Genomic DNA, 23,979 nt, shown 5'->3' with positions numbered 1-23,979 from the left:
GCCGCCGCCTTTGAAGTGCAGCCCCCGCCCGAGGGGACGGGCGCTGTCGGGGCGGTCGCTCCGGGGAGCGCCGGCCCGAGCTGGGCTGACGAGGGGGCACCGGGGCGGCGGGGGGAGGGCGGACGGAGGCGTCGCCCGGGCCGGTCCGGAGCCGGGTCTTTCTGTTTCCCCGTAAATAAAGCGCCGGGCCGTGGGCGGCCGTATAAGTGCAGCTGCGGCGGGGCCGGCTCGCCCTGCCCCAGGCCCGGGAGCGGGCGCGGGCAGAGCCGTCGGAGCCGCGGTTCAGGACGCGGACAGCGCTGCGGGGCCGCGGGCGCGGCGGCGGGGCCGGCAGGGGGGGCCGCGCTCGCCGCCCGCCGGCTCAGGCGGGGCCATGGCCGCGGGCGGGCGGCCGGGCGAGCCGCTGGCCGAGCTCAGCCACTACGTGGTGGCGCGGCCCATCTACAGCGAGCCCGGCTTCCAGGAGGAGAACGAGCGGCGGCCGCCGCTGCCGCCCACGCTCCGCGAGCGGGCGCAGGCGGCCTGCAGGTGGGTCCGTGCGGCGGGAGGGAGCCGGGGGGCGCCGGCGGACGCGCGGTCCCGGCGCTCGCAAACTCCACCCGCCGAGCGATGAGGCGCCCCACACGCCAGACCGTGGGCAAACACATCCCTGCGTCCCTGCGTGCCGCAGCTGCCCACAGGGTGCTTCCTTCAGGGAGCGCGCTTTTGACACCAGTACGTGCTCCGTCCCTGTCTGGAAGACAGGACTGTGACAGTCACTGCCCCTTAAATTTAAATGTGCATCAGTTCAGCTCTCGGTCACTTTGGGGGTTTTGGGGCGCTCCAGTTGCAGCGCAGTTGGGTGCGTTCATCACTTGTTTTCTCGCAGATGTTCAAGGAAAAGGGCCTTTCAGATTGCCAAGTCCTTTCTTCCCATCCTGGAATGGCTGCCCAACTACCGGGTGAAAGAGTGGCTGGTCAGCGACATCATCTCGGGGCTCAGCACCGGCCTCGTTGCCACTCTGCAAGGTAAAGCCAGGCACGCCGGCGCTCCGCTCCCCTCCCCAGGACGTTCCTATAAGGGAGCCGGCTGAGCACAGGGACGTTATGCAGATGGAATTACAAATCTGAGGCTTGTTATTTAATACTAGATATTAGGTATTATTTTGCAATAAATAATTTATGGTTTTAATTTATTCCTTTTTCTTCCCTTGGCTAGAAGATTTAAATTTCTTGTGATGTGCTATCAAGATGTACTTAACTTTTCTTCCAGGCGTTTTACTCAAAGAGTATTCATTTTAGTATTTAAAATTTTAATTACATTGTGATAAATCAGATAGGTTGTGTGGTCTTATTTCTCTTTCTTGATTGTCTAAGCCTATAGTTCTCCTGTAACTACGTACAAATTCTAGTTATTCCCCTAAAATAATGCAACCTTGATATCTACTCCTCTTTAAAATTCATCTCATAAGGTTGTTCAGGTGCAGAAGACAACCCTCAAGGAGGTGGTGATGTATTCACATTTAAAAAAAGATTAAACTTGATGGATATTTACAGTACATGGCTTGCAATATTAAGTTTTCCTTACTTCCTTATTCCATTTATTAGTAAAGCTTTCAGTAGATGAATAAATAGGAAAGTGGCAGAAATAAGCAGAAATTAGTTAAAATAAGCTACTTAAGGAAGACTCAGAGGACAGAGCCATCCTGCCTGAGGCAGCATCTGTCTAAGACAAGACTAACTATAACCCTGACACACCCACCACACTAATTTCTTTCATCTCAATAGAGTTCTTACGCTATTTTCACAAGTTTTTCGGGACTGCAGCAGGCAAAACTAGCCGTGTCAAGCCCACACTTTCCCTCAGTGGAAATTAAGTGGTTGCAGAAGGGGACAAAAATTTACATTGGGAACAAAGAAAGCAGTTTACGCATTCCCAATTAGCCCCAAATATTCCCTCCTGTCTGTTCCCTTGGAGCATGCTAGGAAGGCAGAGACTGGCAGAAAAAAGGCATTACAAACTTCTGCCCCAGGCAGGGGGTGACCTGAGAAATAAAGAAAGTGATTCTTTCCCGAAGAAAGTTCTGAAGAGAGTGTCAGAGCTGGAAGATCTTTGCTGAAGGTAGTAGTACAGTTAGAGGATCCCTGTGCCTTTTGAAAATGAACTGGGCTAGATGGACTTTTCATATTACTTAAAGCAGCTATTGTGCTCTTACTATAACCCCCTCATTTACTTGTTTTCAGTGGCCTGATTGTCTCTTAATCAGAATCCATTTGTAAAACCAGTTTCTGAAATATACTGTCTGGTCTCCCACCTGTGCATTAAAAAAAAAAAAAAAAAAAAAAAGTAGAAAAAAGGGAAAAAGCCCAAATTAGTGCAAATCTAAACCTAGGTATAATTTTAAAAAATCTGAATTTTTAAAACATACATTACAGGAAAAATTGGCCAAAATATTTGCAAAAAAAAAGAGAGGCTTCTGAGATCTTGAGGTCCCTGGAATCCCTAATTCCCAGCAACTATGTGTGTTGGAGAATCCTTGAAGGAGAATATTATACTCTGCAGTGTGGGCTAACTGGGATATGATTCTGAAGGCAACTTTTTTATTGTTTGCTGGATTTGACAGCTTGCACGGGTATGCAAAGGAAGAAGAACCAAGGCTCTCAAATGTATGATTTACGTTGGTAATTAGTTTTTAAGCTGCTGCTGGGAAAAGAAGTGGCCTTATTTTCACAAGAGCTGAACATACTGAAGCATATGTGTAGCACAGTAATTCAGTTTTGTGCTTGAAATTTCTGTCTGTAACTAGAACCTTCACATATCCCCCTTTTCTCTCAAGAGGCACACACTCTTGCAACAATGTTCTCCACTTACGTTTCCTATCTCAGTCTGTGTATTGGGCTATGCAAATATAGAAACATCTTTCAGTACTTACTCATCCAACTACCAGCATGGGATATACAGTCATTTACAGTCATTGATACTCACATGTGTGCCTGCAACTGATTTACAGACAAAACATATTCTAAATTGCATCTGGACAAAAGCAGTAAATCTTTCTGAAAGTCTATTCTAGACAAGACAGTAGATTGCTGAGAGATTTTAAATATGATGTTTTGATGATCTATCATTTCAGGTTTGGCATATGCTTTGCTGGTTGCAGTCCCTGTTGGATATGGTCTCTATTCTGCTTTTTTCCCCATCCTGACATACTTTTTCCTGGGAACATCAAGGCACATCTCAGTTGGTAACTGCATGTGTTCAAGTTACAGTGAATTATCTATTACAGAGTGTTAATCCTTACTGCAGACATTCATATTTCATACAATATAACTACTTTCTGAAACAAATTGGCTATGGTGAATATTAATATTGGTGGATCTGGGGAAATTAAGGTTTATTTCTTCTTTATACAGGCAATTGTGCATAATAGCTAACTTCAGTTGTGCCCCTGCTTTTTGCTTGAATTTGTGCTGAAGTTTAAATTTTGTCTTTGGCTACACTCTATGCAAGAAACGACAAGATCAAGGCCTCAGTAGGCAGTAAGAATGACAGACATTTTGTCTATCAGCTAAAGCTCAAGATGGCTAAAACAGAGCTCTTTTAGTCTTCTCTACAAGCCTTACTTGCTGCATCCTTTTTTGATTACTGTGGACAGTATCTTCTTCTTGCCTGTCGTGGAGACCCAGAACCTGTGTATCCACTCCAGCCTCACTCTAGGTCCTCACATCAAGGCTATGGGTAAACCTTGTTGATTCTTTCTGAATACTTTCTTTAGAATATGAGGTTTGTTTCCTGTCAGTTCTCACATTTAAAAGTCTTGTTACAGCTCGGTCACTGAAGTTCCTTTTTCTTCATTCTAACAAATCTAGTCTTTCCTTGTTCCTTGTTTCCTTGTTTTCTTGTACCAAGAACACATTGTTTTCTCCTCCCAGAGCTTTGGCATGATACTACGCTTTTTCATCAGCTTTCTTCTCTGCTGCATCAAGTGTCTCCATATGTTTTCTTAACTTTGTTAGCCTCTTCCTACCCTACCAAGCACCCCACATTCACTATCCAGATCTGACTTGTTATGCCTACTTATGGTGGCATTCCTACTTTCTAGATTATCAAACACTCCTTTTTTATGCTTTTCCCAATGCTCTTATTCATGAAGTGTCCCCTAAGGTATCTGTAAAATTTAACTTAAAAATCTGAAGTTAAATCTGTAAAATTTAACTTACTCTTCTTAAGACCTCTCGTGACATTTTCCTTTTCTGCATAATTTTAGTAAATAACTGCAACAAATATGATTACTTTTTGATTGTGTTTTGCTGACACAATGATCACTTTCTCTGTATCTTGCCCAAAGTATAGTTTCAGTCATCTTTAGCCAATGTAATAGCACAATACTGCCAAAAGATGTGGTCCTACCCATTGGATCATGTTCCTGCCTCAACCATGGTGTTGGGATCCCTGATCATGTGGCACGCTGGAGCAGCTGAAAACTAACCATGACAAAAACCCCCAAAAACCTAACCAACCAAAAAAACTCAAGCAAATAAACAAACTCCAAAACTTAAAGAAACAAGTTTTGCTTTCCCCTGGATTCGTGATCCATGTTGTCTGGTTGTGATGCTGATACAAGGGAGATGGTTGGAGCATGTTGGAACATGTTGCCCCTTTTGGCCTTGGTACGGCCCTAAATTGCCTCAAGCAAAGCATGAAACTGCACCTGTACCTGTATGTACAATGTGACTTATTTAAAGAGGGAGCGGTATTTAAAGAAGGAGCAATATTTTTGTGTCCTGTATGCAGTGCTTGTGGTGCTTGGCCCCTCACACTATTAATGTACCCCAATTACAGTATTACATGGTTTTTCTGACTTAGAGTTTCTTGCCTATTCTGATATATGCTTTTTTTCAATGCATATTAAACTTTAATGTGGTCTGTTTGTCATTACAGGTCCATTCCCAGTAGTCAGTTTGATGGTGGGATCTGTTGTATTGAGCATGGCCCCTGATGAGAATTTTCTCATAGAAGGCAGTAATGCTACCGGGACAAATGGCACTGGGACACTGATAGACACTGAATCCAGAGATGCACAGAGAGTGCTGATTGCTAGTACTCTCACATTCCTGGTTGGAATTTTACAGGTAAAATAGTTGACTTGAAGGCACAAGGTTGACACTGCTGTAGTGTTAATGGCGGGAAAACACCTACTAGGGCAGTCAGACATCTTCCTGTAGTAAAACACAAAAATGAAGGAAAGTTAACCCAAACTTTTAAGAACAACTTGTCCCATGCAGAGTCTGTGACAGCATGGCTGGGAGCATAGAGAGCAGAATAGCCCTGTGATTGCAGACTAGAAGACCTGCATGAAACTGAGTACTAATGGTGCATATCCTGGAGCTTCCTTTCACGAATTTCTTCAGGTCTCCTTTATTTCCTTGGGTGGATGGTACTAAGCTCCACTAGGCTGAAATGGGGGAAATAAGGTCCTAAGACTCTGCATCAACAAAGAGAAAAAACAAAGCATAAGAAATCTCCAAATAAAAGTGTACCTTTTTGTTATTTAATGATCTGTTATTCTTTATGATTTTTCCAGGTTATATTTGGAGTCCTCCAGATCGGTTTCATTGTGAGGTACCTTGCAGATCCACTAGTTGGGGGATTCACAACTGCAGCTGCTTTTCAAGTGCTTGTGTCACAATTGAAAATAGTTCTGAATGTTTCGACTAAAAATTATAATGGTGTCCTTTCCATAATATATGTAAGTATGCCCTTCTAATCTGCTTTGGTTCTATGACAGATATTTTCATATAATTGCTTATCTTCTGCTTCCATTTCTGCTTCCCACACTGGGGTGGTTCATATATATGGTGGTAAGTATAGGGGATTCATTTAGTTCTCAATTTAATGAAGAGCTGCAGCTGTTTATTTATAGCTGTGGGGCTCTAAGTAGCTGCTTTTGGGGTTCTCCAGACAGAAAGTCTAATTGCCATCTTGAAGTCTTTTTCAGACAGAGCACTTTTTCACATAAAGTTTAAATGTGATTATCCTGCAAAACAGTTCTTCACTTCTGGAGACTACAATTTGTCCCATCCCTTTCTTTCTCACTTATTGTGAAGGACATTTGATCATTCATTAACACTGTCAGGTTATCTCCTAAAGCTGACTAGTCCCAAGGCTCTTTACACTTAAACCAGCAGGTCATTCTGGTAAAGGGCAGTGTTCTCCATTTCACATTGTAGCCATGCATGTGAATACCTAAAGGATACAGATTCCCACCCTTTGGCCAGGTACCTATTGGTTAGCAAACGTGAGGCTGAGTTTTACTATCACAACTCCATTTGTTGATTTTACAGAAAATGGTCAAATGGAGAAATGTTTTGGCTACATTACAGAAATACTGAATTCTTAGAGGTCTGGTATTACAGAATAGTATACTTTCCTAGGAAAATTATTCAGAGTTTTGTCACTGACTTCAGCATGAAACTATCCAACTATCCAGGTCCATAGTATTTTAGATCTTCCATAGCACTTCATATTAGAACAGCAGTTTTCTAAAAGAGGCTGTTCTAGGAAAAAAAAAATGTATTTGGAGATTTTACATGCCAGTTCTGGCAACCAGACTAGCAAAAAATACAACAGACATCTAAATTGCCAATAATAGGATGAATATAACTATAAACAGCAAGGTAAAAATTAAAAAAGACATCAGGAGGACTATTTGGGGGGGTAAAAAAAGTATTATCTTATAAGCCTTTCCAGAATGAATGGAAACTCTTTCCCTCAGAACAAGCAAAGTTAGATGAGACAAAATACTAAATAATACACCTTACAGCAGACCTGGCAGAGTGATGGACTTATTATTCCAGCATTTTTTTCCATCTCTTTTTTATGTTTATTGAATGGATGGTACATTTAGTATACTACACTTTTTAAAAGGACCTACGTGGTTCTTCCAGCACCAGCAAGCCTGAATGGGATGCTGACTTTTTAGGTTAAAGTTCAAAGCTTCTGTGTTCTTACAGGTGAGCGAGGTCAATGTGTTTGCAGGTGCATGTGGAGCAAAGAAATTGTTATTTCTGGTCTGTTCAACCAGTGATTTGCTTTGTCTGCTTCATCAAGTTTTGGACTTGCTTCAGTAGTGTTGTTTAACAAACTGCAACCCCAAGCATCCAACATTAGCAGAATCCCCAATCAGAGTCAGGAAGTTACTGTTCCTCTCTGAAGTGAAGCAGTGCAAGAGGTGGTCAGCCATTCTTATGGGATCCGTGGTGAGCAGTAGAATGGGCAAGAAATGACTTCAGTCAACCAAGGGAGGGCGTCTGGTTCAGTGTTTCAGGAAGGCTTCTTCTTTAACTTAGCAAACATAGCTGATTAAGCACTTAGATGTTGTATTTCCAAACCAAAGCCTGTTCAGAAGGGTGGGAGTGGTGCTCTTGCTGCAAACCTTCTCTTATGTTTAAACCAAAAGCTCATTACTGGGGGAACTAACCAGGATGCAAGAAGTCTGTTTCTAACCCCTTTTCTACCAGATAACTGTTCTGTTACAGCTGCTTCACTATGCATGGGATAATTACATTTTCTTGGAGATAGGAAGCAAGTGAGAACTACCCTGATGCTTAGGAAGGAGGACAGAGGACTATTTGTGACTTTCCTGTAATCATCCCTCCATGTTTTCTTGTACAATTACTTGTAATAAACAATAGGATCAAGCAAGGACACGGGAAGGGTAGAGAAGGGAGCTGCCTATTGCAGCCCAGTTGTGAGTGCTCCAGTCTGGGTCTGAACTCTACTGGGAGGGTTAATGTAGTGTAGATTGAGGTTTAGTGACTGCTTTTCTGAAGTGCAGGATTCTCCACAGCCTGGTAGGACCTGTGTCTTCACACTCATTCTCTGTATGTCAGCAGTGGAACTAGGAAGCATGTAATGCACAGACCACATGTACCAGGCATGTAGTGAACTGGGGTCTGCTAGCTCTCTTTAGAAAAATGACGACCTCCCCTGCTATTTGTCAAAGTGAAGAAGCTACCGATCTTCCCTTCCTTGCTCTGATACAGGTAGAGGTTAAACACAGGTAGAGAGTTAGCTCTTTTTACTTAGTATTAATTGCCTAAAAATCGGGAAGCAGAAGCCCCCTATGTGGACAATTCTTGCAGTTACGCTTTTTCCATTAAATTCCCTATTAAATCCCTTTACTGATTCTGTAGCACCTTGACAATACATTATCCTCAGGCTTCTCCAGGCCTGAATGAAGAAGTTACTCGGCGTTCTCCAAAACCCCATGCATCTGGATCATCTCATGAGTATTTGCACATCCTTCAAGTGGACATGGGCATGTTTTATGTCGTCATTTTTATTTTTCAGACTCTGGTTGAAACATTTGAAAGAATTGGTACCACCAACATTGCAGATCTTATTGCTGGACTCCTCACCATTTTTGTCTGCATGGTAGTTAAAGAAATAAATGATCGGTTCAAACACAAGATACCTATACCTATACCAATAGAAGTTATTGTGGTAAGCAAAGGGGCATAACAACAGCTGAAAACAGATAAAATAGATGGGTCTAGCTACAGGAAGACAGGAACTCTTTTTAAGTCTTAAAACTGTTGTTTTATTTTATTACAGACAATAGTAGCCACTGGCATTTCATATGCTGCCGACTTGGAAAAAAATTACAATGCAGGCATTGTTAAGAGCATTCCAAGAGGGTGAGTGTCTTTGTTTTGTGGGAAAAAGGTATTATTTTAATTGGCTAAAAATGACAGTAGTAAGAAAAAATGCATAAAAGAAACATTGAGAGCTGTAACCTGAGTTTAGAACTCAGATCTGGAGATTTTCTGAGTTTTACTTCTGGCTCTATCAATTATACCATCTAAATATGTTGCCTAGTTTTCCTTCTTCTGTAAAATGGGCTTAGGAATGTCTATCTAATTAATGAAGTCCATCTGAAAATTAATTGCTTCCTGCTCATGAAGTGACTATAGGACTATGGAAAATGGTTAAAAAAAAAAAAAAAGATCTTTAATAACAAAATTCTGCATAGATTTAATTTCTGTAATCCTGAGTTATCCCACTGTGGTTCATATCCATGCTGCTACTGTTATCCCAATCAACCTTGTCACTTCCATACTCATAGGAGCAAGGATGTTGTGGATTACACTGGTAGAGACTTTCACTTGAAAGATTCAGAGCACTTCACAGTAGTAACCTTCACATTCCATTTGGTATTCAGGGCTTAATTAATTAAAATTTGTGGAAACACAGTAGGAGACAAAATGCTTTTGTGGTCTTACTGAAGAAGTATGTTAACAATAGTATGAAGTGTCATTAACATATTTATGTAATTCATCATACTGTTCAATACATCCTTTATTCGATGCTTCAAAAAATGTAGTTTTTCACTTTGCTATCGTAAGGCCAAATCTCAGCCATGCTGAGAACAATGGGAGCTTTGTTGCTGACTAATAGCATCAGGATTTGGGCTGTGGTGAGCTAGATAAGCGTGTTCTGTATGTCAATGGGCTGTTTCCACCTTTTTATTAACTTGAAACATTACACTTCATATTATAAGCAACCTGTATGCCTCTGCCTCAAACTCCTTGACAGTTCTGGTAAGAACAGAATTCAAAGTTGGTAACACTAACATGTTTTCTAAATGCTAGATTTTTGCCTCCTGAGCCTCCAAACATCAGCCTGTTTTCCCAGATGATAGCAGCCTCCTTTTCCATTGCTATTGTTGCTTATGCTATTGCTGTATCTGTGGGGAAGGTATATGCAACCAAGTATGACTATGCTATTGATGGAAACCAGGTATGTATCACCAAAATAGTTTATGAACATAGTGAATGTAAAACATGCTGACTTATGGAGCCAAATGAAAGAAACACCATTCACACACATTTTTCAGACACACACTGAAGTCTGACAGGAGAAGTTTTTTCAACTCTTAACTCTTATTTAAAAAAAAAAAAAAAAGCTGAAATGACCACATAGAGATGAACCAGATCCATCTTCAGTATGGGCTTTTCATACTAACTCATTCCTTCTGTATTGGTTTAGTGACTGCAGTACCTCTGAAAGGGCTAGGCACTGTATAGAGGAATTATCTGGTGATTTCAAGTTGACATGGCCAGCTTTAGCAACCTACTTTCCATTTCCACTTCTAAGGCGTATTTTGAGGTGTGTTGCTTGGGCAGGTGAAGGCAATGTCAAGCTAAGAAGTTGCTCTGGACGGCTTTATTTAGGCTTAGTCTTCATGCAGGATTTGAATCAGTTGAACTGTACAGTTAATAAACTATTGTACTTCTCAGCATGACACTAGTTACATCAATACAGCTGCACTTGTAAGCTAATAGATCAGTCCTGCAGCTTCACAGAAGTTAATGCCTACCAGCATAGGAACGTGCTGGAGTAGCTGTGTGCACTAAATGGCTGAACTGCTGTAAGCACTGGTTTCTAGGGGCTCATAGCTAGAATGTGACATGAGCTGTGCATCACAAGCTCTTACAGGATTCCTGCATTTGTTCAATGTCTTCACCGGGGGTTATGTTGCTTGCCCGTGGTGTGGAATTAAAATGTCAGAAAGCTTCCTTGTCCTGCATCTATGCTAATTTTTCATTTGATCTTTTGAGCATATTAAAAAACAGCCTCACTACAGCAAGTAGATAAGACGAGTACTTTGTTTAATGAGTCCTTTATTTCAGTACTAATGGATTACATAAGGTTTGACTTTAGAAACACTGTTTTGCCGTATATAAGGAAATTATGCTTCTGTTTATCAGTTTACAATCCTCAAAGGCCAAATCTGGTAACACTTGGTCTTAAAGTTGACCAAAATGCACCAACTTTCAGTTTAATAAATCTGAAAGAATAAAACATAATCCTAGAAGTGCTGTTTATGCTGTTCTGTTGTTGAATATGTTGTTCTGCCAGCAATGGTGTGCTTCAAAGATACTGATTAAATATTGTAGTAGAAGAATTAGTTTATAAAAGCAAAGTGCCTTCCTTTCAGTACAATGTTATGAATTTTACATGTAGTGGAAGGTTAAATGGAGCCCAAAATGATGGGCAAATAGTTTACTTGATCTGGAGAAGTTAAAATAACATCATAAAAGCAGTTAGTAAAATAATTTTGAAGGATGGGATGATACTGTTAACTACCAGTGTCTATATTGTCTTAGTAGATCCAGATTATTAACACCTAAGAACACTAGGAACCATATGTCCAATATTTTCTCACAGATCACAGTGGTTACATGGGAATAGGCATGAATTATTTAGGTCTGTTCTGTTAAAGAACATGACTTCCTGCTCTTGTAGTTGGAGCTACATTAAAAACTTACAGGAAATTTAATTTTGCAGAAAAGAAGGGAGACAGTCAAAATCAAATATTAAATTATATTTTTAAAAGTTTGCAGTGAGTAAAAAGCTCCTGTGCCTGTATCAGCTTGGTGAAAACAATGCTTCTGTCAATTATATGGGTTTGGTTGCAGACAGCTCCCAAATTCTTTATTTCCCAGTGGAGAAATGGCCCAGATCCCAGGACATAAAGCTCCCAGGGTCCTTGTCACTTGAGCAGAACAACCAGCATCAGTAGGTGCCAGCATCTGTGACCCTGGGGCAAATCTATGAGACTGCTGCCTGAGACTCAGCATGAGTTCATTGGGATGCTTAGATAAAAAAACTCTTAGAACTTTTCAGTGAAACAGTGTTTTATTGCAAAGTTCCTTAATAGTTCTACCAATAATACAATGTTTTGCAGTAGTTAAAGGCTTGCCTAAACTCAGACTATTGTACTGATCAGAATAATTTGTTTAGCTGATGATACCTGGGAGTTAAATTTATTCTAGTATCCATTTCTTGATGCAATTATTCCAGTGTAATTCTTAGAAATGTTAGGTGTGCTAACATTGATGGAAGTAAGCTTTAAACACCTTTGTACTCAGATGAGTATGTCCATGTCAGGGGGAGTATATCAACCTCTTTATGCTGGTTTCCAAACAGAGGTAGCTGCACTGGCACAAGAGGCATTTGTGTAAACATTTAACAGCTATTACTCATTTGTACTCTTCCTAATATTATTGTGCTGCCTACTTTATCAGCTACTGCAGAAGCTATTGTCATTCTCCATTGAAAAAGTGTCTTCAGGCATCTTGTATTTACAGCATCATTCATGTATCTTTCAGGAATTTATTGCCTTTGGGCTCAGCAACATTTTTTCAGGTGCCTTTTCTTGTTTTGTTGCAACTACTGCTCTTTCACGGACTGCAGTCCAAGAAAGTACTGGTGGAAAGACTCAGGTAATGACTTCTTCTTACTAGTACTGTGCACAGGTAAATTTAATTTTGTGTAGTGCACAGATTTCACTGTGGGATGAAAATAGTCCTAAAATGATTGTGTTGCTGGCACATGGAAAGCCACAGGTGTCTTAGCAGCTCAGCTCTAGTAGTGAATCTTTTTTGTAGCTCTGCCAGAAGAGGGCAATCAAGTTTTACATAGCATGAGTTACCTTAGGGGTCAGAATCTTTTAACTCAAGTTCCCCAGAATTTCATTTCCAGTTAAAGGACTAAGCTTGTCACAGTAGGATGTGGGAGGAAATCTCTCCCAGCTGGCCATGATATCTTTAAGCTCTCATGTGTTTGCCTGAACAGCTCTGCCATTTGCCATTCACCGTCAGCCATGGACCATCTTTGTCATGTTGAGTAAACAACTTTGTTTTCCCATACTACAGTTGTGCGGTTTCTAACAGTGAAAAGCTACAGCTTATCCAGCAGCTCCTTTTCCAGCTGACTCACAGACTGCTCCCTTCATCTATGTAACATAACCCCTCCAAGAGCTACTACCTTGTGTTTGTTTAGACTACCTGCTTAATTGAATTCCCTGTGTGTTAGCTGAAGTGCATAATGGTTGCCCACATATGCCTAAACACAATGACACTTTGGCAGGTCTCCTTGTTCCTAAAGAAATGTAATGTGCAACTATTTAAACCTTTTTCTTTGTAATCCTGGAAACAGACGATGGAGTCATAGTAAGTTCATTTCCTATAAACGCTGTTCTTTGCAGGTTGCTGGTATAATCTCAGCTGGGATCGTTTTGATTTCTATTGTTGCCCTGGGGAAATTGCTAGAGCCCTTACAAAAGGTACTGTACTCTTCCTCTACAGCACAGCCACATCAGATACAAATGCTCAGCTATGATGGGCAAGATTAATATCTCTCTTTAAACTGTGGTGACTGATTCCAGACAGGGCTGTGGTTTATAGTGTGATGTTTAATGTTGAGCACTATCTTAATGTGCAGTTTTGCTTCTGAATACCACTTTTTCATCATTTTTCTTCACAGTCTGTGTTGGCAGCTGTAGTCATAGCTAACTTGAAAGGGATGTTCATGCAAGTGTTTGATGTTCCCCGTCTGTGGAGGCAGAATAAAGTGGATGCTGTAAGTAACCTAATTTTTTTTCCTCCTGAATGTTTTTGTCTGGTTTTGGGTTTTTTTACTTTTTAATGCCAACCAAGTTTCTCTTACCTACATAAACAGGATTTTGAGGAGTTAACATCAGAAAATGTTTATGTGCATTCTCAAAATGCATTTGCCATGAGGTCAGTTAAAAATTCCCCTTTTAGGGTCAGTATTCTGCTAATTTTCTTTATTCCCTATACTCTGCAGTAAGGGTACCAATCAGGGTATTTGTGTGCAGTGATAACTCCTTCATATCCATTTCCATAGCTTAGAGAAATCTTGTATTGATATGGTTTGAAAAGCAGAATAAGGATGGCCTGTTGCCACCTTTACCATTCTGATTTTATCTTTTGCACTGTTTAAATGAGTCAGAAAAGCTGACCTTTCCTTAATTCATGTACATACATTTATGTTGTTACCACATGAACATATCATTTGTCTGAATAATCTGAGACAGTCCTCAGAAAATACGTTTTCACATTTTCATGTAGCAAGACTAATCCAAGCCAGAATGTGGATTCATTTGGCATGCTAAGGGATGTATGAACAGACTTCTCTTATGAATCACTATAACCATATCTCAGGGTACTTGCTCACATCTCCCAGTGTGTATTCTGTGGAACAGACTTTGATTGCAGCTCTTAGAGAAGGAAAAGATTGCATGGAAGACATTTTTTCCATGCAGTCCTTACTGTGCTTAGATTTTACAGTTAGTGTAATTGGGCAGTACCTGTCTTAGACAGATCTCAGACATTTTAGTCAATCATTTACTGGTTTACAGGCATAAGATCCCACTGACTTCAGTGAGAACTGCAAGCACTCAGCTTTTTAAAAAATTGAGTCTACTGCATGTTCTGCCTGGGCAGTGATGTAGGAAAGAACTGAGGAGTGCACTTCAACTGTTCTGCCTGAATATTCAGTGGAGATCTTAGAGAAGTGCCATCAACCTGTTAATATGAAGTACCTCTTTGCAACAGTTCTCTTAAATATCACTAAGGAATACCCTTCCTTCCCTGTATGTCTGCATGGGAGGGCATCTTACAGTATTTTACATCTTGGTAAAATAAATTTCTTACCAATTTTTAAGAAAGATTAACAAAGATTGCCATCATCAGAAACAAGTAAATGCAACATTTAACCATATCTCCTTTAATTTTACCAAAGGAGTCAGATCCTTAAAAAATACTGTTATGTTGAAAACCTGTTCTTTCCTAAAAAGCTAACTATGCCTAATAAGATAATGATGGATGAAAGCATCTTGGAGGAAAAAGAAGACTTTTATGTGGAAGTCAGCTAATTGCTAGTGTGCTACAATCAGTTCCAAAGTTAAAATCTGCTACTCAGATTATCTGGTCTAGTGTTTCTTTAGCATGACCAGGAGTCATATGTTAAAACTAAAACACTTTACATTTGTTATTTCCTCTCCAGATGATCTGGGTTTTTACATGTATAGCATCCATCATTCTGGGACTTGATTTGGGATTACTTGCTGGCCTTTTGTTTGGATTGCTGACAGTTGTGCTGAGAGTTCAGTTGTAAGTAATACAGTATCAGAAATAATTCTTAGTTTTATATTATGAAAAAGGAAGATAATAAGCTGAAAAGTAAGATGATTTGTGGCAGAATATTTGCTTGTGTTACAAAAATTTTGAAATGAAAAAAGCCAGTTTTTTTAGAACAAGTCACTCTTTGTGTGCTATCATTTAATTACACTGATAAAAGAGAAGCTGCATTATTTTATCAGTATTTCATATCATGCTGGCCACTCTGGTGGTACTTAGCCATATGTTTTCTATGCATACACATAGCTGAGTTCTGGAAAGGGATAGGAGCATTCTAGATCAAATCGAAACAGATGTATGGCTTGTGTAATTAGCTGATCATTATAGTAACTCTTAGCAGGTAATACTACTACAGTATGCTGCACGTGCCAATAACCTTTTCACTTATTGCTTATACAAGACTGATTGTATGGCTGCAAAAGAAGAGCAAGTGAAAGCACGAGAATAAGAAAAAATTTGTGCTTCTGGCTGATTTGTTGCTGCTTATATAATATATGGTAGTGGAATGGTGAGAAAAGGTGGATTTGAAAAATGTTATTTGGTCATCTTGTTATTTTTCACTGATCTTTCATCTGAAAATACAACATAACTCCTTTCTTTCAGCTTGGGGTCCAGAGAGTAATGTAACTAGCATTACCAAAGGATAGTTTCACCGTCAGCAAATGCATAAAAATAAAGCCTTGCAGAAGTTGTTACAGAATAGTAGATTACAAAAAATGGAGTTAGAAGACCGTCAAAAAAACATTCCCAAGTTCAACTCAGATAATGTTACCAAAATATAAAGGGGAGATGAGCCCTTAAAAACTTGAAAACAATTTGCTTCAACTGTTAAAATATGTATCTGGAAACTGCAAAACATTTTGGTTTTGTTATTGACTGAAATAAAAATTTTAAAAGTTGGACAAAAAGATTGACATAATCTGAAAATAATGTAAATGTATTTCAGTTGATTTGAAATTTAAAAACCATCGATTTTTTTCAGAGAAAAAAAAATGGTTTTTTTAATTCAAAGCAAACTAATCTGCTTTTAAAATATTTTTCTGGTTTGGGAAACCAATTGAACAAGTTGTTCACTCAGCTCTTAAATCAAAATGGTGGATTAAGTAGGCTGAGACCAAAATACCTTGTTTTTATAAAGGCCTGTTCACTAGAGTGACGCAAAATAGCTTCAATACTTTTGCAAGTCTGTTAGCTTGGCATTAGAAAACAAACTACAGGAGTCAAAGACACTTTGTATGTGCAGCAAGGCCTTCAATTCCATGAGTGCCATGTATGACATTTACCTTCACTGTCTTTTTGTTTCTGTTAGTCCTTCATGGGGAGGCTTTGGAAACATTCCTGGCACAGACATCTACAAGAAGGTCAAGGACTACAAAAATGTAAGTGATTGCTGAGTTTTTTCCCTTCAGTCTAGAAGTCAGTGTAAGAAAAGGTTGTGCCTTGCATATTGTACACAACTTGAATTTGGAAGTGGGGTCTGCAAAGATAACAAATTTCAGCATCTTCATCCAGTTGGTTGCACCATCTTGCATGCTGGGGCTGTAAGCTTCTAAAAATGGAATCCCCTCAATCATCAACAAATACATGCTTTTTTTTTTTTTTAATTAGATATGTAGTTGAAACAGTGAAACTGCTTCTTACTAGTCGAAATATGACTGTTGCTGTTTAACCTTATACTCTTTGGCAACAGGTTATAGAACCAGAAGGTGTGAAGATTCTCAAGTTTTCAAGTCCAATTTTTTATGCTAACATTGATGGACTGAAAAGCAGCCTCAAATCCACGGTAAGTGGTATGTGATGGGTTTGGAAGCTTCTTAACTATCCTTGAGATTTCCTCATAATTATATCTAGGTTAAGTTAAATAATTTTGGTCCTTTTTCTGTAGGTGGGATTTGATGCAGTCAAGGTATATAATAAGAGACTCAAAGCACTGAGGAAAATACAAAAGCTGATCAAGAAGGGAAAATTAAAAGCTACTAAGGTAGGCCTTCTAAAAATTATTAATTTCTATTTTTTCTCAAAGGATTACTGTTGAAGCTTTTTAGTTAAGGCTTAATTATGAATTACTCTGTATTCATCTTTAAAATAGAGATGAAAAGTGTGACTTACTACATGATAGTACAGTTTATAAGTAGCATAATACAAAATTTATAACACAACTTAACTTACAGTTTTAATCACCTAGATCCTGACTTAGAGTTTCTTATTACCTGGAACATCTGCAGATCAGGTCAAATCTTAATACATGGTTTAATGTATCAATATAACAATCATAATCTAGATTCAAAAATGACATGAAAGAAGATGAGTCACCAATACTTAGAGAAAACAGAGGACAGTGGAGGCATCCCTGACCCCTGGGAGTGTCACAGGTCTCACTGTCAGCAGCAGTTTTGGTCCAAATTTCCCACACAGGACTTGTCATGGACAGTGCTCTGTGCACTGTTAGGCTTCACTTTTCTCTGATGGGGTTACCAACTACACCTGGTTGCCCACGTGCCTGGGACCTTCAGCAAGGAAGGAAGAGATTAGCCTGGTGCCCAGGAATCTTGACGCTGGTAGGGAGAGGAAGAAGAAATCCGTTTGATTTGTCTAATTGGTTCACAGGACCTTCAGGGCCTGAGAATGAGGGAAAAGGGAACAAATACATGACTTGCTTGGCCGTAGAGAATGGCTTCTTGCCTTATAAAATGGCATTAGTTATGCTAACTACAGACCAGGATTGGGAGCTGGGGATACTGGTCACAAGCGTCTGTCTTGTCAATTCCTTCAACCTTCAGAAGGTACCACAGGGAAGTATTTTCTGTAACTCCAAAACTTGCCCCATGATTAAATTCTGTATTCCATATATTATCTACACATTAGAATGGCATCATCAGTGAGCCTGGTATTAATAATGAAGCTTTTGAGACTGATGAGGAACCTGAAGACAACCAGGATCTTCAAGTTCCCACCAAAGAAGTAGAGATCCAGGTGGACTGGAATTCAGAACTCCCAGTCAAAGTGAACATCCCCAAGGTGCCCATTCACAGTCTCATTCTTGATTTTGGAGCAGTAACCTTCTTGGATATTGTAGCTGTGAGATCAATAAAAACGGTAAGGGCATTTTTTTCTGATGTTCTATGAAAATGAAACTAGTCAGCAGTATGTAAATCAAGAGCTGTTAGCTGAAGTTAATTTCTGAGTTTTAGAAAGTCTGTTATTGAAAAATATCATCAAAATGTATACAGCAAAAAGTAGAATATTGGTGGTGTGTGTATTTTAAGTGGGAAAAAATGCATTAAAAGAACAATATGAAACTTGCATAGTCAAGTACTCAAAAAATTTAACTGAAAAATGTGGTCCTCTTATAAGCATATGTTATGAAAAATTCAGTTATATATTTTCTTTCCACATGCCTCCTGCTTTAATCTGGGCACAGGATGATGCTCACTCAATACAGAGGTAGTAAAAATTTCATTTTACCATCCTTGTTCAGTCTTTAGCCACAAGATTTATTTATTCATTCCATACTATTTTAATTATGAAAGAAGAATGATTCATTTCTTTATAGTGGTTAATATAAGCGTTTCATCAACATTCATTAATTAATCTTCAAACTCACAGTACATAATAAGGAGATAATATTCCTGGTTTAGGAAGAGGTAAATGAGGTGTAAAGATTAAGGCCAAGTATTTCCCTTATTTTTTGGTGCCCAGTTGCAAGTGTGTAGGACCAGATTGTTCAGTCTTTAGTATTTTCTGATATTTTGTATGTTCAGATTGATGCTTTCACTGATGTAATTTTGCAGTTGGGACTACTCAGCCTATCTATAAAACCAGATCTTTACCATGACTCTAGTTTATCAATTAATAGAAGGGAATGGAATTAGTAATCACCTCTGAAAACACTAGGAGACTTGCCTGCCACCAGGGAGCCAGTCTTCTGCCTTTTAACTAAGTAAAATACAGGAGCAGTGTTTGCCTTACTTCAGCCTCCTGACTAGTTATGTGGGAATATGGGGTCCGTTGACATGACTCTCCATATGTAGCTTTTTCATCCAAGAACAGGTCCATCTGATGCACTGCACGAGGGAAAAATCTGTGTAAAAAATCCGCATGGGCCAATGAATGATTGTATCATATCACACATACATGGGGGAAATGAAGCTTGCTCGGGCCCATGTGGTCTCGCTTGGAGAGATGATTATTCATATTTTGAGAACAGAGCAACAACCTTAATTGGCAGCAATGCTTGTGTGTGTAAAATGGGTAGTTCCACTTACACAGCTGAAGATTGGCCACTTCAGCAACAAGGTACTTAACTACTGGATCCTTAAGTATAGCAAAGTATAGCAGTACCTTATTTCTGATGAATAAACAAAATGTACTATGTGGATTAAAGAAAATCAGAAAAAAATGAAGTGCATATGCCTATACATTACATAGACATACAGACATATATGTATTTTCTCCTTATAAACTTTGTTTATTGATGTCCTTGTTGCAAACTTTTTTTTTTTTTTAGATAATTAAAGAGTTTGAGAGAATTGATGTGAGAGTATACTTTGCTTCATATCAAGGTAAATATCCAAGTATTTCTACTTTCAGTCATGCAAAGAATAAAATGAAGGTGAGAAGGGATCTCTAGATGTGTCTGTGGTAACGTGCACTAATAAATACGTGAATTGTCACACTGGTAAACATTGTTGACTCCATTGGGACACAAAGAATGGTGGGATGTAAAGGAAATACGGAAAGTAAAATTCAAGACTAAACTATAATTTATGGATTCATTTGGCTGTATATTTGATTTCTGATAATTGCAACTATGTATTTTGACATTTGTTTCTTAAATTACTTCATATTGTATAAACCTGTTATGACTTTCTTTTATTCAGATAACCTTATATCTCAGCTGGAACGGAGTGCCTTCTTTGATGACACTGTCAGAAAAGACATATTTTTCTTGACTGTCCATGATGCTGTGCTCTATATAAGGAATCAAATGACATACAGTGACAACCAGGATCCCATATTTGAGAAGGTAAGGATATCCAGCAGTACATTTCCCTTCCTTCTATCATCTAGCACTCATTCTTGAAGTGGCACATTTGAAAACTAGACCTAGAACTGTAGTACAAAAAAAGTGGGAGTGTAGTAAATTAGGCAGCTTCTGTAGCACATGAATATTTTTCTAGATTAAAGGAAGCATCTGTCAACTCCAGGACTTTGTTAGTGAAAAGAGCATGAGAAACAGCACATATGGAAAACACTTCATGCTAAGACACAATTTGTAATTTCTGACGACTGGCATCTTAAGAACCTCTTCAGCAGGAGGTTGCATTTGGAACATCATATTTAATTGTTACAGATGGAGTTTTCTTCGATGTGTCTGTCATACTCCTTTTGGAATCCATGACACTATCCTGTGGAGATGGGTTCTCTAATTTTAGATTATGTGACAAATACTTCCTGCTTGGTTTAAGCCTGCTGGACTTTTGGATTGTTAGCTGCAATGAATAATGATTCCTTGCTCCCTTTCCCAACACTCCATAGACTTCTGATCAAAGCTATAATCTCATTCTGCTTGTTGCAGATATGTACAGAAGCTGTTCCACACTAGTGTTCATTCCTACTGCCCTTCTCTGTGCATTTCCTTGTTGTATTCTCTGTATTTTTCAGATAACCAGAACACTCTGTAGCATTTAAAGATATGGGCCTTCACGAGGAAAATGGTCATATAACGTCCTCCTTTCTTTTCACCACAATTCCTTTCCTAGCAGTCACTGTTACAGTATTACGAATAAATAGCAATTAATATTACTGATAAATAACTAGGATAGGACCCTTATGTTTTATAACTCTTTCATACTAATATTTTATAGTAGAGCTTAACATTTTTATAATGCTATAGAGAAGTTTAGAGATAGAGTTTTTATTATATTTACAAAGCCATAACTAGTCATGTAAGCAGAGACAGGCCCAAAAGCTCTGCAATTTTTAAGTTCCTCTCAACTGAACTAAATCATCATCTTTGTCAAGGAACAGTAAAAACCAGACTCTTGTAAGTTGTGGAAATTATTTTAAGGTACTTCAGAGTAAAAAAAAATCAGTTTCAGTGATATGGACAACACGTAACTCATAATGTTTCTTAATTCCTTTCTACCAAGATTTCACTCATGCAGGAGTCTAAAGAACCCATAGAGTTCACAGAAGCAAGCCGGCCTGATGATGAACTTGATGTGCAGGAAGAGGTATGCACTTTAGAACTGAATGTGTCTATCCCTCTGCCTGTAGCCTTGAGTCATGCTGTGAGAGTACCCTCAACAGGTACCTTCTCCATAAATAAATACTGTTTCTGGATACCAAATGTCAGTGCTAAGTTGAGGAAGTCACATTTTTCTTGAGATGGTAGTAGATTGTATCTGCTTAAGTATCTCCTCATCTCTCTTGCTTTAGGACTACTTTTGCCTTACACAGGCTTATAAATAGATCTAAACACAAGATGGGTGCCTAAAAGAAGATTGGTAAGGCTTGAGGCACCAGAGTCCAAAATGATGGTCAACCTCCCCTTTTCATCCTCGTTTTTACACAGCAGACACCTTCTTGCACAATCTGCACATTACAGAAGTTACTTTCTTTATACTTTCACTGAGTTTTTAGTTTACACAAACATGTAATTTTCCCAGATGGTGTATACTCAGAACTAACCATGGCCTGTTTCTCTCCACCTTTCAAAACCCATTTGTCTAGGCTATGCGCCGACTTGCTTCCTGAAGGACTGCTGGTACTGTCCTGCCTGTGAGCGCACAGCAGTATTCACGCACCAGTACTATCTATATCAGCATTTTCTGCTATGAAACCAATCTTTGCACTTGAAGAAAACCTTGATTGTTTGTCTGAATGATACAGATCTCTATAACTCTCCAAATTTTAGCTAACATTATCCCAGAAGTACTCTGAACCTTGATTCTGCAAGCACTTTCTGCTATGATACATATTAATAAAAAAGAAAATCGGAAGACTATTGTGCAAGATGTACTCAGTTTAGGGACTAGTCAGGCAGAAGTTGCACTACACTTTCATCAGTGTGTACAGGATGAAAAGCTGCTCTGTGGTCTTCCCTGGAGAATGGAAGAGACCAAAATCTCTGGATGGCAAGCCTTTTGTTCAGTATTTGTACAATGCTTAGTGAAAGGGCAGGAGTTCTAGGTGGCCAAGGCTTTGAACATTAGTGTGAGAATACGTGCTGACAAGCCTTGAAAAATGTATCATGATCATTTTTTTCAAGCAGTTCCTTAAATTGCTGCAGGTATTTTGATTGCTGAAACAGGTGACAGGTGAAACTGTCACGTGAACAGGAAACAGCACTGAACTGCTGTAATACTTCAAATAGGAAAAGTTTCTAAAGACCCTTGGATATGGGTTCATTAGTTCTGTATTAATCCCATTGTAGCAAGTCTTGCACTACTATTAATGATTGTCTCTTAAATGAAGGACAGACAGAAGATTATTTTGGCTAGGTTACATAATCTCCATCAAGAGGCAGATCGTGACATAAATTAAGGAGAACCTTAGTCCCTGGGTACTTAATGGAATCCGTAAAACAGGATGATATCAAGCGCAAGCAAGAAAGTCAGAATATGACCTAGTATTGAGGTTTGTGGATTTTTTAAATGGAATATAGGTGTATTTTTTGTTTAATGAATAGTTATATTTTTATAGAGATTTTTTCTTTTAATATTCTACATCAAACTGCTGCTGTTCTTTTACATTTGAAAGTTCATAATGCACAAGTGCAATAATTTACAAAAGATAAAGATTTGACCAGCAAAACTTTAATCTTGAAAAATGTTCTTAATTTTCATGAAGAAGAAATGTATTTTGACAGAAAACAGACTGCTACCTTAAATTTTTTAGCACTACATTATTTTTTAAATGGGAAAACAACCTCTATGGTGAGGAAACAGATAAAAATTAAAGTCTAAGAAATGTCCAGGTATAAAATGACTTTAGGTTTAACAGTGTGGAATAATTAGCTTTAGTATATTTAATTCTCCTTATTTGATTACATCAGAGAAATTTGCCAACATCACACTGCACAGAGATTTCTGCTGCAGGTAACACTAGTGGAAAAGCTAAGCATTAAGTGAATTATTCTGGCCTAAGCACCTGAGAGAACTGTGTCAAAATCAGTGAAAAAAAAAATCCTATAAACTTCAGTCAGTGGGACAGTATCTTACATAATAGGTAACAGCACCAAACTGTCATCTGTATTCTCTAGTTAAGTCACAGACTTCAGCCTTCACAAGTCATTGAAGCTTCTCACTTCAGACACTTGAACTTAGATTATGTTTGATGCTCCAGTCCAAGGCAGCAAACAGCAGGACTGTATTCACAATGGGTATGGGCCATTTGTCTGTGGGATGGGCATCTCCACCAGCTGAGAATGAGGCAAGTGTTCAAGAGGCACATCAGACCACTCTGTGCCTCTTCAGATGGAACCATTAATTTCTATTGACACGAATGCTTCAGCCCAGGCTGTGATTTGACAATTCATGCTTTTAACTCTACCTGTCCTCCTTCTGTCCCCTTGCCAGTCTCTCAAGGGAGGTTGGCACTTCAGCCCACCTTACTGGCCTGAAGTCCCTATCAGGCCATGGCCCCAACTCCTATTAATCTGACTACTGGAACAGTTGCCAGTGCACAAGGCCAGTGACACATTTTTTAGAGGCTGTATTGCTTTTCCAGAACAGGTGTACATTTTATGTAAAAAGTAAAATATTCTACCTGGTAAGTGAGCTTTCAGCTAATTGTTATGCGGGACACATTCTATGGAAAAGATGGTAAAAAAGTGGTAGCAGTGAATTATTTTTTTCCTCAAGACGACATCTGCACTGTGAAGTTTGAGTACAGATTCTTACTTGACAGAGAAGTGCCCTTACATTATTTTCTGAACTTTCTCTAGTTCTTTTCTGTACAGGTATTTAAAAAGCATTTAAATAT

General features: G+C 39.1%; 1 protein-coding gene across 1 annotated transcript; it reads left to right on the top strand.

Annotated features, from left to right (window-relative positions):
- Positions 1-373: 373 nt before the first annotated feature.
- On the top strand, positions 374-21,750 carry SLC26A4 (solute carrier family 26 member 4; the record flags this gene model as incomplete). Its single annotated transcript, XM_082281187.1, has 20 exons — positions 374-528; positions 869-1,008; positions 3,114-3,224; positions 4,922-5,112; positions 5,565-5,729; positions 8,333-8,485; positions 8,597-8,679; positions 9,634-9,781; positions 12,157-12,270; positions 13,035-13,112; positions 13,313-13,408; positions 14,858-14,964; positions 16,301-16,370; positions 16,682-16,774; positions 16,877-16,972; positions 17,857-18,087; positions 19,499-19,553; positions 19,872-20,017; positions 21,144-21,227; positions 21,727-21,750. The coding sequence occupies 20 exons, from the start codon at positions 374-376 to the stop codon at positions 21,748-21,750; spliced, it is 2,340 nt and encodes a 779-aa protein (XP_082137313.1).
- Between the last annotated feature and the right edge of the window lie 2,229 nt (positions 21,751-23,979).

Source organism: Coloeus monedula, assembly GCF_965178545.1.
Source record: "Coloeus monedula genome assembly, chromosome: 4".
NCBI lineage: Eukaryota > Metazoa > Chordata > Aves > Passeriformes > Corvidae > Coloeus > Coloeus monedula.
Note: the sequence above shows the minus strand (reverse complement) of the source record. Positions and strands in the feature narration are given on the sequence as shown.